Genomic DNA, 15,869 nt, shown 5'->3' with positions numbered 1-15,869 from the left:
AAATAAATAAAATCTTAAAAAAAAAAAAAAAGTCTTGGTTTACTGACTTAGGGCTTTAACCCAACTGACACCATTTGGGGCCTGTAGTTTTACTTTTAACACTACCATCCCCCCCAAAAAAGCAGAAAATAAGTGTCAGAGAGACATGAAGAAATTGAAACCTTTGTGCAGTATTGGTAGGATCATAAGATGGTGCAACAATATGGAGGTTCCTCGAAGATTTAAAAATAGAACTACCATATGATCCAGCAATCCCACTTCTGGGTATATATCCAAAAGAATTGAGAGCAGGGTCTTGAAGAGGTATTTGCACACCCGTGTTTATCGCACTATAACCCAAAATTGGGTTTGCCTCTTGGTGGGTGCTGAGCCAAAAGACAAACCAGGCCAAAGAGTAGAAAAGGAAGATTTCACTTGCAACAAGTAAGAACACTAGGGATATTTCCCAAAGCAGCATCTCCCTGAACAACAAAATTGGAGCAGTTTTAAGCTAAGAGTACATGCATATTCATGGACGGGCCGGGCCAAGGAGCGTCCCATATGAAACTGGGGCAAAAGTCATCGTAAGTTAACAGTGTCCAGGTCCTAGGTGATTGAAGTCACAAGGCTGGCAAGGGTCGGCATCATTCAGTCTCTGGCTCCAATTAATCCAGTGTCCAAGTGCTCAAAGTGGCTTATATCCTGCAAAAACAACTCAAAGAATGTGTGTGAGGTCAATTTTTCCTTTCGAAACAGCACTTAGAGTTTTACCACCAATTCATTGTCTCTGATATGGTGAGGTTATCCTCCTGGCCTGGTCGTGGCTGTTGTTTTTTACATTTTTCTGTTCCCTTAAAATCATCAACTACTGAAGTCTCTTTTTCTACAGTTTTCACATATCCCAGGAAGTTCTGCAAGATATGTGCTTAGGCAAGTGATGCTGGTCAGGCATTAATCGCAAAACATCTGGGGATCTACAATGACTTTTCTTATGTCAAGAAAGCATCAGGGAATGGGGCGCTTGGGTGGCTCAGTCGTTAAGCGTCTGCCTTTGGCTCAGGTCATGATACCAGAGTGCTGGGATCGAGCCCCGCATCGATGCGGGGCTCCCTGCTCAGCGGGAAGCCTGCTTCTCCCTCTCCCACTCCCCCTGCTTGTGTTCCCTCTCTTGCTATATCTCTCTCCGTCAAATAAATAAATGAAATCTTTAAAAAAATTTAAAAAAAATTTTTTAATAAAAAATATATGTAAAAAAAATAAAACACCGGGGAGGTGGAATTCCTGTCCCCTCAAAATCCCTTCTAGCTGGACTAAAAATCAAATTGCCGTGAGACAGATTGACAGGAGAAAAAAAAAATTTAATAGGTGTACTCCGGGGAATCCACGTAAACATGGAAATCCCAAAGATGGGCAAAATGGGATATAGATATCATTCTGGGGGTAGGGGCCTGGAACATCAGGGGAATGCATATAGGGTGGGAAGAAGAGCAAATGTTTGATAATTAGATGTTTGCCCTTCCATACAGATGGGTCACTCAGATAAAATTGATCCTTGTTAATAACTTATTCTGGAAAAGACCCCCAATTTAGATTCTTCTGTGTGGTTAAGGGAGGGACAGAAGTTTCTCTTGAGCCTGCAGAGTCACGAGAAGACAGATACCATATGATTCCACTCACAGGAGCTATCTAAAGTCGTCCAACTGGTAGAAACAGAAGGAATGGCAGTTACTGAGGAACGGGGGAAGGGAGAAAAGAGGAGTGTTGTTTCAGGGATATGGAGTTTCAGATTTGCAAGATGGAAAAGTTCTGGAGATTTGTCTCACAACGATGTGAATATACTAAACACTTCTGAACTGTAATATGTCAAAGTGGTTAAGATGGTGAATTTTATTTTATGTGGTTTTGCCACAACAAAAAATAAACTGCCAGTACTCTTTTTTTTAATTTTCTTTCCTTTTTAATATCTATTTATTTATGAGATGAGAGAGAGAGCTCTGTGAGTGGGGGGAGGGGCAGAGAGAGAGAATCTCAGACAGATGCCCTGCTGAGCAGGGAGCTGGACTCCGGGCTTGATCTCACAACCCATGAGATCATGACCTGAGCCAAAATCACCAGTCGGAGGCTTAACTGACTGAGCCACCCAGACGCCACTGCCAGGTCTCTTAAAGCCCAGATTCAAAGGGAGAGGAACAGACACACACACACACACACACACACACACCACAAAGGAGAAGAAAGCTAAAGAATCTGCAGCTATCTTTAACGTGCTATGCCCACCGTGGGGCACATCACGTCTAGAGCACCTGGGGACACAGATATTGAGACTTTACTTCAGAGGCCTGTTTCAGCCTCCTGGGCAGGAAGGCTGTCAGGAGGCCCCGTGAGAGGTGGGTGTGGTTTGAAACAATGGAGTGGGAAGAAATGACAAAGCTTATAGAGCCAATGAGAAAAAATGGTCTGGAATGCCTCCCTTCTTCATTTTCACAACAAAGATTCGGGAGCCATTGTGCTAAAAGCTCCCACCAAGCGTTTTTCTCACTCCGACCCCTGCCCGCTCCCCGCCCAGCTATCCTGGGGCAGTGGGGGCTCCGGGCCCTAATTGAATGGGTTGATAGGAACAATGAGCAGAAGCGGACCACAGGAGACCTTTCAAAGTCCGCAAACACAGAGAAAATGCAACAACGCAGCATTTAGATAGTCTGGACAATGTGGCCATTATAAATGGTGCTCTCCGGAGCAGCAGCGATTCAAATGACAGCTCCGCAAAGGATTTGCAAAGAGCCCTTTAGAAATGGAACATGGGCAACTCAGAGCCCCATGACGTGTTACAAGGACAAACCCAACTGAACAAAGATCCAGAGCAGTGTTGAATGACTTATTTATTCAGTCCTGCTCTGTACAAACCCGGGAGAATATGACATCTGTTAAATTGCCTCCCCTGATCTATGCAGTAGGCATGGTGCATGGGAAATGTGAGCGAAAGTTCAGAAAAGAAACAGTGTTTTACAAAGCAGGGATCACAGCGTAACCACACGCCCTTCTGCAGACAGCCCTGATGTCCCAGTCGTTGGCCTGAGGAAATGATGGCCACATCCGGAGAGGGAAACCCTGCCTTTCATCTTCTTCCACCGACCAGCTTCCCAAATCTGGGTGCAGGGCCCACACTGCCCAAGCCGTCAGGTGGGAGATGCCCCGCTGCGCTTCCTAGTTAAGTCATCCTAGTGGCATTCTCACGTTGCTGCTCCCGGCAAAGTGTTTCCCTGATACTGTGGGGGGGTGTTTGTGTTCCAGTCCCCACCAGCTCGAACATGCTGGTTATTTTTCGCCTTGCAGTCTGCGGGATTCTCAAGTACCCTGGGACTCCTGTTGCATGGTGGTGTCAGGCACTAGAAAGAAAAAAAGACACGGTGTCCAGAATGTCTAAGGAGCTCAGACTCCGAGCAGATATTCCCAGGAGGCCCCGTGACGAGCGGCCGGCTCAGGATGAGGCAGAGCAACTCCCTCATGGGCAAAATGGCAGGAGGCCCTCGCCGGAGAGTGAGCGCCTCCTTCAGTCTTGTGCCCTGGGAGCCTCCCCGGCCCCACCCAAGTCCAGCCTGGCTCTCTCGCTCCTCTCATTTCCCGTTCACTCCTCAGCTCCCTGCCCAGCCTTGACACTGCAGGTGGGGAGTGCAGTTCCAAGGCTAACAAAGTCAACAAAGAAGAGACCTTGAAGAGGGAAAATGACTAATCAATGGTGAGGTCAGTGAGGGATCCAGTGAGGGATTTGGTCACATGGAGGGTATGGGTGACCCAAGATGGCAGCAGATCCAAGAAGGATTGGTGGTGACTGAACCCCCTTGGGCAGCCACTAACTGAGTTAGACCCCCGATGGTGGGGTGTGAACAGGAACCTTGTGAGATTGGCTCCAGCAGTTACCTTCCTACAAGAAGGCTAAGGATCTTCCCAGGGAGGTGCCTACCCGGCAGGAAGCTGCCTTCTCCTCCTCAGGCTTAGTTGTCAGTGCTGGGGGGACCAGGGGGTTGCTGATTGAAAGCCCCTCCAGCCCTGTCTGCTCTCTTCCCAGCCCGCTGTGATGTCATAAAGCCAAATCAAGGCAGCTTAGAGCCAGGGAAAAAGTGGGAGTCTCTGGTTCCTGGATGCCAACAGATGGTTCACAACAAAGCAGGCTTTTCTATCATGAAATCAGCGGTATATTTATTTGCAGACATCAAGAAAATGAGGGCTATCTTCTTGCCTCCCTCTTCCCCTGCTTCACACAAATAGGGCCCTGGCACTTCCGTATGCTACCTGCTCTTCCGTGCGCATACCCACATTTTCAAAACCCATTCCCCTCTTCTGCTTAATGTATTTATAACCTGCACCCACTCCGCCCTCTCCCCCACCCCAGCTAGAACCTTTCATGGATTTTAGTGGAAAACCCAGACACTTTGCTCTGTGCATTTGCAATACAAAAATATTTGGAGTGAAGAATGCTAGAGCAGTGGAATCGCGGACACACAAACCCGACTTTGGATTCCATCTGGCAAGACCACCTCCGGGGCAGCAGAACAGAGAGCGAGCGCTCAAGGTTCAGAAGCACCTATAGCTGTGTGTAAAACCCACGGGTTGCCTTTGTTGCTTTTAATAATATCCGAAGAAAGCATTCCCTTCCATAGGGCTTCTACCAGCATGATGCAATCTCAGAGAATCATTACAGATTAATCATCATTAGGACATGATCACATTTCAATTATCCCCTGTGTAGTCTGGGTACATTAAAGCAACTGAGTTCTCTCGCTGAGAGAAGTTCATTAGAACCATAATGTGCATAAGATATTTTAAAGTGTTTTAAAGTGTATTGGAAAACAACAAGGGGATAAATGCTAGAAACGACAGAATCTTCCAGAGGCTTCTCTAGCACTCATTCAGAAACCATAATCTTATCTTGTGATGTGGAACGGGGGCTGTAACTAAATAACGGACCAATTGTTTTATTATCATTTGTAGTTTCTAAGTCCTCTGTGATGAAAACCCAACAGGCTGTTTCCTTTCAGCCCAAATCTGGCCATCTAGATGCATTTACCCATCTCCACAATATGTAAGGGACCCTTAAACCCTGGTTAACAGTGCCAAAGTGTATGGAAATCATCCAAAGAAAGGAGTCAATCATACTATTTGTAGTCTAGTTGTATCAGTTCAGGAATCGTCCCTAATACTGTGCTGGACAAAAGGAAAAGCAGCTTATCCCCTGAGAATTTGTCCTAAAGAAAGAATTTAAAGGAACAAACAGAGCTTTATAGCAAAGATATTTATTCTTGATAAAAAAAAAAAAATGGGAGATCTACCTACAATCTGCCAGTGGCCAAACGGTTGAGAATGGGATACTGGGCATGGAGTGAAAGGAATGAGAATGGAATGGAATATTCTGCAGCTCTTGGAAACTGATGCTGATGGGGCACCTCGCAGGCTCAGTCAGTAGAGCATGCAACTCTTAATCTCGAGGTTGTGAGTTCGAGTCCCATGTTGGGTGTAGAGATTACTTCAAAATAAAAAATCTTTAATAAAAAGAAAAGGAAATTGATGCTGATGATGCAGAGTGGAAACGTAAAAAATTGTTTTTAATATGTTAAAAATGTCATCTATTCTGTGATTCCAACTGTATAAAATAAGCGCACATTTAGATATTGAACAGAAAGATACATAGGGAAGAAAGCAATGTCTCCTTTGCAGCTGTTACAAAGTTGATTGTATAATAAATAAATAACACTTGGAAAGCAAAGGAAAACCCTCGAGTGAGACATTTTCTGTGCCAGGCAGAAAAATTTTTGCCGCTTGGGATCATTTCACATTCTTCCTTGCTCCTTCAAAGCAGCCTATAATCTTCACCCAGATGTGGGGAACACACATGTCTGGGTGATGGGGGGCTCCCTTGCCGGAAGACTGTGCTGTTTGTTTATGGAACAGGAGCCTCAAACTTTTCAGTCATCTCTGATAACAAATCTAAAGTGCCTTCGAACCATTTGCTGGTGTGGTTTTTCTGTGACAGCTATGCACAAAAATCTTGCTGACCGAAAATGATGCATTTTTTCTTTCTCTTTCTCTTTCTCCTCCCCCTCCTCCCCCGCCCCTTTCTGCAGTTCTGCTAAGCCAATATTCTCTAGAATGAGCACAAAACAAATCAAATAACAGCTAAACAAATTGAATAAGAGCTTTTGTACATCAACATCAAGAAGGAAGACTTGGGAGAAATCAGAGTACAGAGACACATCTGGACAAGAGTGAACCATCTACTTGTCAAGGCACCTTCTAAATCTGGACGGGCAGAGATGGGAGTGATTTTTCTGGAAGGAGTTGTGATAGCGGATTAAACACCAGCTCAAGGGAAGCTATCATCGAATAAGATCAGATCACATTCATCAGAAATCACATTCAGGAAATATTTTAAGAAAGAGGAATATAAACGTGCTAGAATTAACATGTAAAATATATATATGTACTGAGGTTTGTAAACTGTCCTTTTTTAATCAAACCGAAAACAAAAAGCTTTAATCTTTCAACCTTATTTTAAAAAAAAGGCAGTCAATCCTAAATTATTCCTCTCTCAACAGCCAAGAGGCTGATCAAGCATCATTTACAGAGGAAGACAGCTTAGGAAAATGCCTCTGCGTATTTTCACAGGAGCCCTGATCTTTGGTTCCCCATCTCTGCCGTGTGTTTATTTCACTGTGTAATTAGTTACAACCACTCCGTTAAGAGATGTAACACTTCAAACTTTTTATGGAGTCTGTGTTCAGTTTAATCTGTCTGTACAAGTTATTACTGAGAAACTGTTTCTGACGTGTACTCTAAAACTCCATCAAGCTGTATATTACAGGAAGTACATCTTTACATCATAGGTCCCCGAGCAACATAGCTACCCCTATCTTTCAGGAAACAGCATCAAGGAACGCTGAAAAATATAGAAAGCTCATTTTCACCTTGGATGCTCACATGTAATATATAGGCTGCTATCAAATAAACACTTTTCTCTAATTCTCCCTAGTAAATGCATAGGAATTTAATATACTTTATAAATAGGCATCTAAAAGCTCTCCTCTTTTTTTTCCCTCTATTTCTTTGCTGTACATGTCATCAGAAATCCACAGCCTTTCTTTCCCTTACTCACAGGTACTCATTTCTGTTTAAGAAAAAAATCATTCCATTAAACCTATTTCTAAATGATAGTAAGTGGTACTAACAAAATAAATAATAATAGCCTTAGAAATAAATGAATATATACTTATACAGGTCAAGAAACTTGGTAGGAGTAAGTTGCCTGTTTGTTTACTAATGTTGGTTTTTCAAGAATACTCAGATTGCTTTGAGTTGGTTGACATTTGGAAGTAGTTAAAACTGGTCAGTTGTCTTCAGCAATGTTTTGCTCCCAGGCTTCCCCCCAATCACCCTCATCACATATCTTGCCAATATGCAACAGCAGGAAAATACGTAATACTGAAGTAGCCAACTTCTTGAGAATGGGCACAAGCTTCAAACGTACATGCGGGGGGAGTAATCAGGGTGAGCCAAACCATGTCCTACACCCAAGCAGAAAACACGGACATGTAGAATGCCTTCATTTTTAGACTCAAAATTAAGATCAAATTAGCATACATCCCTGGAACACCAGATGGAAGATAAGACAAAAAGTGATACAGGTAGGAGGTGATGTCTTATTCCCTGTCTCTATTAAGACAACACTCCCATTCTGGCCAAATGTTCCTAGTACTAGCTATCTTCTCACCATAAATGAGATTATGTTTTAAACGGCTAAGAGTATATTACAGGTATGCTTAAATGAGTGATCCCCAAATCACAAAGATATGGGTTTTCTAAAGAACCACATTAAGGAAATACTTATTATCTCTAAAGTATTAGCCATTCTGGGAGTTACCTGTTAACATTAAATATTAGCTCTCCTGCTGCATTCCCAACACCCTCCTTACTAAATTTAATTACACACAACTTTTCAAGAATTCATCTTTTATTTAAAGGGAGGTACCTCTCTATCTACAAGAAAATTAGAAAGCGTTGGTTTTCTCTAATCCATGTAAATTACAGATTTAGGACTCCACTGGGAGTCCTACATCACTGATAGTGATGTTTACGAAAATGGAAAAGTGCTTCCTATCCACACACAAATGTTTTGTAAAATTTTTTCCCATAAAACCTAAGTGTAATTTAGCATACCGCAGCGCTCTGAGGATGGGTCACTGATGATGTACCATTTGTACATAGGTAACACACCTGTAAATCACTAAGTGTTAAGAAGTATGTTTTTATCTTTTAAAAAAAAAAATGTGACTCCCTTTCTCATTCTGTTCTGTTGTATTGTGTCCAAAAAGTTGTGTGTAATTTTTTTAAGGTCCAGGAAATGTAAAGAAATTTGTTGGAATATCTGAATTTCTGTAAAAAAATTAAAATAAAAATAAGATTTTGTTATTTAAAGAGGGCTTGGTGATATGGCACACATTGGCTGCGTTCAGAGTCTTTGTCCAGTGAGCCAGTGACAGCGTGATGATTTGATCAAAATAGCTATCTTCAGAAAATCTCTTTTGTAGGGGCGCCTGGGTGGTTCAGTGGGTAAAGCGTCTGACTCTTGATTTCAGCTCAGGTTGTGATCTCGGGGTCGAGAGACCCAGCCCTGCGTCAGGCTCCACACTGAGTGTGGAAGCTGCTTAAGATTCTCTCGCCTCCTCTCTCTCTCTCTGACCCTCCCCCCCACTCCGCGTGCACACACCCATGCGCACGCGCTCTCTCTTTCTCTCTAACAGCAACAAAACAAATTAAAAAGAAAATCTCCTCTCTGTCAGATTCCATAATGTTCACCAACAGCAGACATTTATTAGGACCCTCGTTTAGAAGGCATGATTAACATCCCCCAGTCTCTTCTAGCCAGTATAGACATACCTCAAGCTGAATCTTCATATACTCAGCAGAATGAAATCAGGAAGTAAACAGCCAGACTGTTCAAGTAAAACTTGACCTGAAATACTCACTTAACTTTGAGTCAATCTCCGCTTGGCAAATTGAAAATAGCCACCTGCTCCTCAGACATGAGCAAGCCTTTTCCAAAGGTTCATATTCAGTGTGTGCTGCCCAGGTGGGTTCCAGTACCCCCTCTGTCACTTACTAGAGGATTCTGAACACCTCTCAGCCTCAATGTCCTTATCCATAAAATGGACACAAATAATAATACTGGCCCCACAGTGTTGTAAAGACATACATTAAATTAGAGCGTTGTTATGCCTGACTGGTAAGAGATATTCAGTGAATGTTAATTCCTTGTCCTCCTACTACATGCAAGACATTGAAGGAAGAAAAGAAACATAAAATACAGCTGCTTTCAAAACACTGAGGCTAATTAGAGTAACATAAGCAGGGATTGGAAAATTAGATGCCTAGAGCAGCCAGGTAGATAAGTAAATCGACAAAGCAAAACAAGCTGGGTTAGGGAGGTAATAGGAAGTAATGGGCACTGCGGAGCACGAGAAAGCCCAGGTCCCATCTAAAGAGAAGAAATAGCCAATACTCAGTTCTAGTCATTCAACAAACATGCGCTGAGTCCCTACCCTGTGCCAGGAACTGTTCTAAATCCTGAGAAGATAGTGGTAAACTAGACAATCAAGGTCCCTGCTCTTAGAAGTCTTATGTCCTTGTAGGAAAAGAGACCATCAGCAGGGAAATGTCAGCTAAGAATAGGTGCCCTCGAGAGAATGCAAACATGATGATGTAAGAGACATGGAGAGGCTGATCGGGGAAGGCAGCTGTGAAAAGGTGGCACTTAAAGTGAGATCTGGGGGCACCTGGGTGGCTCAGTCATTAAGCGTCTGCCTTCGGCTCAGGTCATGATCTCAGGGTCCTGGGATCGAGCCCCGCGTCGGGTTCCCTGCTCAGCGGGAAGCCTGCTGCTCCCTCTCCCACTCCCCCTGCTTGTGTTCCCTCTCTTGCTGTGTGTCTCTCTCTGTCAAATAAATAAATTAAAAATCTTTAAAAAATAAAAATAAATTTAAAAAAATAAAGTGAGATCTGGGGGCGCCTGAGTGGCACAATCAGTTGAGTGGCCGACTCTTGATTTTGGCTCAGGTCACAGTCTTGGGGTCATGGGATCGAGCCCCATGTCAGGCTCTGCACTGGGTGTGGTGTCTGCTTGAGATTCTCTTCCTCTTCCTCTGCCCCTCCCCCAGCTCTCTAAATAAATAAATAAATAAATAAATAAATAAATAAATAAATAAAATCTTAAAAGATAAATAAATAAAGTGAGATGGGAATAAGAACAAGCCAGCCCTGTGAAGAAAGGGGGAAGATCCCATGCCACACAGGGGGAGACACAAGTATAGAGGTTCTAAGGCAGGGTTAAGGTCACTGCCCTTGAGGAGCCGCCAGGCAGCAGAGGCCAGTGACTGGAGCTAAGTCAGGAATGAGGTAGGCCAGGATGGTTGGTACTGTTGTCAGGTATGAGACAAAGCCATTGGAGTGTCTTAAAGGGAGAGAGATGCAAGCTACTTTATAATTTTAAAGATTACTCTCAGCTTCTGCATCTAGCAGTATAAACCTGATACTCTAAAAAGCCTTCCTTATGCAATACTCCCAGGTCTTGGATAAATTACAGTGAGCTTATTTTTAATACACAGCTTAGCTTTCAAGAAAGTAAGAGAAATCCCAAAGGCATTAAAGAAGAAGAATAAACTGAAAACTGAGCAAGAAGTGTAAGCAAATGCAGAAACTGGGATTGCCACTACACAAACGCATATATCAGAGCAGGGGGTGGGAGGCTGAGCCTTGGGCCACTGGAAGTGGATTAGCTGAATTTGAGGGTCCCCACCATAAAGTAGGACACTTGAAAAAGGCTGCAACCTTCAGACAAGTGCAGCACGGGAAAAATGTTCATGCTAGCAAACAAGAGTCTTGTCAAGAATTCCATCTCCAGGGGCGCCTGGGTGGCTCAGTCGTTAAGCGTCTGCCTTCTGCTCAGGTCATGATCCCGGGGTCCTGGGATCGAGCCCCGCATCGGGCTCCCTGCTCAGCGGGAAGCCTGCTTCTCCCTCTGCCACTCCCCCTGCTTGTGTTCCCTCTCTCGCTGTCTCTCTCTGTCAAATAAGTACATAAAATATTAAAAAAAAAAAAAAAGAATTCCATCTCCACATTAGCTCTAGATGGAGTTGGCGGGGGAAGGGGGGGAGAAAGAAAAAGAAGAATAGTTACCCTCTGAAATGTTTAACCCATGTATATGCACCCCCCCATCTGGAATTCAATCTTACACTCTCTATATGCTCAAAGAAGCTTCAAACCAAGAAATTAAAGCATTTGCCAGAGCCCTGGTAGCTGGCAAATTCAAATATACATCTTTTCGGAAGGAGAGCACCTTTATAACAAAGATCTCACCAGTTCAGCTCCACAAAGTATGTATCCACAATTTTTTATTACTATGCATACAAATAAGCCATGAGAGAGAATCAGCAGAAATCATGAACAACAGACTTATTGCCCCATAGATTTTAGATACTGCAATTACCAGACACGGAATATAAAATAACCATGTTTTATATGTAAAAGAAATAAAGATGGTATCTAAAACATGAACAATATAAAGAAGCCAGTAGATATAATCATTTAGACTTGAAGAAAAAGAAAAAAAATTTCTTAGAATTGAAAAATATAATTATTGAAATTTAAAATATGATGTATCAAATATAAATTAGGTATAACTAGAGAGAGAACTTGTCAACTAGAAGACAGATCTAAAGAAATTACCTAGAATGAAAATACAGAAAGCCAAGAGATTGGAATATAAAAAGCGGTTCAGCAACAGAGAAGATATATATGTCTAATCAGAGTTCCAGCAGGAGAAATAGAATAAGCGAAAGACAATATTTGAATAGAAATTGGCTGAAATGTTTCCATAAATGATGAAAGGTATGAATCCACACATAGAGGAAGCACAATAGTAATCACACAAGATAAATAAAGAATAAATTGAAACATGACAGTTAAGTGTAGACTGAAGAAAGAGGAAGTACCATGAAAGTAACCAAAGAGAAATGGCATACCACCTACAAAGGAATCATTTCTAAACTGATCATAAATACCAGAGACATTAGCATATATATCCAAAGTGCCAAAGTAAAATAACTCTCGGTTTAAAATTGTGTTTCAACAAAACTTTTCTAAGACCAAAAGTGAAATACAGTCATCTTGAGATGAACAAAGCTAAAGGGATTACCAGCAATAAAGCTAACCAGAAGGAATTTCTGAAAATGAACCGAGAAGTAAGGTCCAAGATGCAAAAAAGAATAGGGAGCAAAGAATTTGGTACCTACGTGGGTATATCTAAACAAGCATTGTACAAAATAATAATAAAACATCTAATTTACAGAATTAAAAAAAATGACAACTAAGATACTGGATAATAATACCGTGTCAATTGAGATGAGATGACCAGAGTTTAAGGCATTTATGTTAATTGGAAAAAGAGTTAAGATATGGATTAATAATAGTAATCACTAGCAATTGTTTATTTATAATGTGCCAGGTATGTGTACCAATTCATTTAACCCTCACAACAAACTTATGAATTAGATACTATTGTTATCCTCAGCTTACAGATGGTTTAAATAATTTACCCAAGGTCACACAACTAGTAAGCAAAGGCATGGAATTGTGGCTGCAATTCATCCATCCATCCATCCATCCATCCATCCATCCATCCATCCATCCTTCAGAGCGGATGAAGCGCACTTCTGGTGGAGGCTGGGGAGCCGAGCCAGAGCCCTGGCCAGTACTCAGCAACAGCCAGAGCCGAGCCAGTGGCCTGACTGTTGCTCCTGCAGGATTTGCAGGCCATTATGTTCTGACAACCATGAACCAGACGGAGCCCCAAGCAAAATAAGTTTTTCAAAGTCTACCAAAATCTGCCTTCCGCGGTGGCTACTATATAGGTGGGTTTGCACCCAAAATGACAAAACGAGAAGCAGCATTATTACTAGGCATAAGTCCTCTTGCCAATAAAGGAAAAATAAGAGATGCTCATCGATGAAGTATGCTTTAAAGCACCCAGACAAGGGAGGAGCTCCTTATATAGCAGCCAAAATCCCTAAAACTAAAGATTTATTAGAAGTTCAAGCTAAAAAATGAAGTGTGTGATGAATCTTAAGTTCTTGTTAGTTTATGTATATGAGTGCCAGCTTTTTATAATAAAATGCCTCAAAGCTACAAAAAGAAAAGTGTAGGAAAAGGAGAACAAATAAAAAGCACAATGTAAGGGGCGCCTGGGTGGCTCAGTTGTTAAGCATCTGCCCTTGGCTCAGGTCATGATCCCAGGGTCCTGGGATCAGGCCCCGCATCGGGCTCCCTGCTCAGAGGGAAGCCTGCTTCTCCCTCTCCCACTCCCCCTGCTTGTGTTCCCTCTCTCGCTGTGTCTCTCTGTCAAATAAATAAATAAATAAAATCTTTTTAAAAATCTTTTTAAAAATTAAAAAAATAAAAAAGATCAGATTCTCCTCAAATTGTACAATGAAATGCCCGCCAAATATTCATCAGGGCTTTCTGAGAAACTTGACTAGCTGATTCTAAATTTTTGTGAAGACACAGGGCACCTGGCTGGCTCAGTCAGTACAGCATGAGACTCTTGATCTCAGGCTAGTGAGTTCAAGCCCCACATTGGGCATGGAGCCTACAAAAAAAAAATATATATATATATATATATATATATATATATATATATATATATAATGATGTCAAGATGTCAAGAACAGCCATGATGCTCCTGAAAAAGAACAAGGTAGAAAGACTTGCTCAATCAGATATTGATTTATTATAAAACTATAATAATTGAGAGGTGTCTGGGGTGGCTCAGTCAGTTAAGTGTCTGCCTTCCACGCAGGTCATGATCTTGGGGTCCTGGGATTGGGCCCTGAGTCAGGCTCCCTGTTCAGCAGGGAGTCTGCTTCTCCCTCTCCCTCTGCTGTTCCCCCCTGCTTGTGCTCTCTCTCTTATCTCTCTCAAATAAATAAATAATCTTTTTTAAAAACTACAATAATTGAGATAAACCAGCCAATGAAGCAAAATAGAAAGCCTAGAAGTATCTAAATGCATTTTTTTGAAAATTGGAATAAGAAATGGCATGATGGATCAGTTGAAAAAGTATGTGCTAGTCAGTAAATGGTGCTGGAACATTTGGTTGTTGTTGGGAGATAATTCTACATGAGAGTGATGTTTCTGAACATCTTGTGAGCAGAGACACTAACTGCCTTTATTCCAGGTTGTCCTTTCAAGACTCTTTGTATAACAAACAGCCTGGGAAGATAGAGACAGGGCCTCCTTCTAGAGCAAAGAGTAGGTTTGTTTATTGTTCCATAATAAAGGTAACATCTCCCTCTAAGACAAAGTCAGCCTGGCTCACTGCCCATTATAAAAGATTCAGGTTCGCTAAGGCTCAGGGCTCCTCTTCTGTAATAAACCCATTACAAGTATCACCGAGCCCTCTTCTTACGGCCTTATGGGAATGCGGCAAAGGGAACCTCCGCCGGCAAGCTGCTTGCCTAGTTGTGGACAATGAAGTCCTTTGTCTCCGACCAGGAGTCTTGTGTGTTCTGCCGACATCCGGAGATTGTGGCAGGCCAGCTTCTTAGTCTGCCAGCAGGATTAAGATCACAGTGCTTCAGTTATCCACTTGAAAAAAAAAAGGAAATGAGACATCTGACTCACATTGTGCACAAAAATCTACTCCAGATGAATTTAGGACTTAATTGTGAAAGGCAAAAATTTAATTTTTGGAAGAAAATATGGATAATCTCAGAAAGGGGAAGGATTTATTGAATAAAACACAAAAATCATAAAGGAAATCATTGATAAATTCAAGTAGACTGAAATAAAAGACTTCTGTTCAACAAAATATTCCATAAAGAAAACTAAAAACCACAAATTAGGAGAAGATGTTGATTAAATATATTACTGATAAAGGTTAACAATACAGAATATATAGAGAACTCTTAAAAATCAATTTCCTGGGGCAGCTGGGTGGCTCTGTCAGTTAAGTGGCTGACTCTTGATTTTTGGCTCAGGTCATGATCTCAGGGTCCGGGGATCGGCCTGCGCATCGGGCAGGCTCTGTGCTCAGCAGGGAGTCTGCTTTACGATTCTCTCTCTCCCTCTGCCCCTCCGCCCACTTACTTGCTCTCTCTGTCTCTAAAATAAATAAATGTTTTTAAAAAAATCAATTTCCTAAAAGTCAAAAAAAGAAAAAAAGAAAAAATGACAAAAGGTATGTACAGGAATTTAACAAAAAAGAAAACATGGGGGCGCCCGGCTGGATCAATCGGAAAAGTGGGTGTAGAGAGTACTTAAAAATAAAATCTTTAAACAAACACACACACACACACACACACACAAATGACAAACAAGGGGCGCCTGGGTGGCTCAGTTGTTAAGCGTCTGCCTGCAGCTCAGGTCATGATCCCAGGGTCTCAGGATCGAGCCTGTCATCGGGCTCCCTGCTCCGCGGGAAGCCTGCTTCTCCCTCTCCCACTCCCCCTGCTTGTGTTCCCTCTCTCGCTGGGTCTCTCTCTGTCAAATAAATAAATAAAAATCTTAAAAAAAAAAAATGGCAAACAACTGACAAGATATTCAACTGGTAATCAAAAAATGCAAATTAATTTCAAGTGATAATATTCATTTTATTGCCATAAATTACAAGTCTGACTGTACTAAGCATTAGCATGGCTGTGCAAAGTGGGGTTTCTTATACTATTGGTGAGAGTAAAATCTGATATAATCACTTTGAAAAACAACTTGGCATTGCCTTGCAAAATTGAACATTATTGTTTTTGGTTTGGCTTTTTTTAAACATTTTTTCTTTTTCTTTTGTTTTTTAA

The 15,869-nt window shown here is 41.9% G+C and overlaps 1 protein-coding gene, 1 long non-coding RNA gene and 1 pseudogene across 4 annotated transcripts in view; 2 read left to right on the top strand and 1 right to left on the bottom strand.

Annotated features, from left to right (window-relative positions):
* LHFPL3 (LHFPL tetraspan subfamily member 3) overlaps positions 1 to 6,260 on the top strand; it is a 576,078-nt gene extending 569,818 nt beyond the window's left edge. The window contains exon 3 of one of the 3 annotated variants that reach the window (XM_025873366.2): positions 6,099 to 6,260. In XM_025873366.2, the coding sequence (XP_025729151.2) occupies positions 6,099 to 6,127 (29 nt within the window). In that variant the 3' untranslated portion in view covers positions 6,128 to 6,260. The remainder of the gene's footprint in view (positions 1 to 6,098) is intronic. The other 2 variants (XM_073898694.1, XM_073898693.1) reach the window with 2 other exon arrangements.
* Positions 2,841 to 4,043, bottom strand: LOC112825259 (uncharacterized). Its single transcript, XR_003208638.2, has 2 exons — positions 3,941 to 4,043; positions 2,841 to 3,365 (listed from the first exon to the last, which is right to left on the bottom strand). It is a non-coding gene; the product is annotated as an uncharacterized lncRNA (long non-coding RNA).
* A 6,551-nt stretch (positions 6,261 to 12,811) lies between the features above and the next one.
* On the top strand, positions 12,812 to 13,131 carry LOC112825113 (mitochondrial import inner membrane translocase subunit TIM14 pseudogene; annotated as a pseudogene).
* The last annotated feature ends 2,738 nt before the right edge of the window (positions 13,132 to 15,869 follow it).

Source organism: Callorhinus ursinus, unplaced genomic scaffold (genome assembly GCF_003265705.2).
Source record: "Callorhinus ursinus isolate GAN/ISIS: 27379988/994484 unplaced genomic scaffold, GSC_fseal_2.0 scaffold12, whole genome shotgun sequence".
NCBI lineage: Eukaryota > Metazoa > Chordata > Mammalia > Carnivora > Otariidae > Callorhinus > Callorhinus ursinus.
Note: the sequence above shows the minus strand (reverse complement) of the source record. Positions and strands in the feature narration are given on the sequence as shown.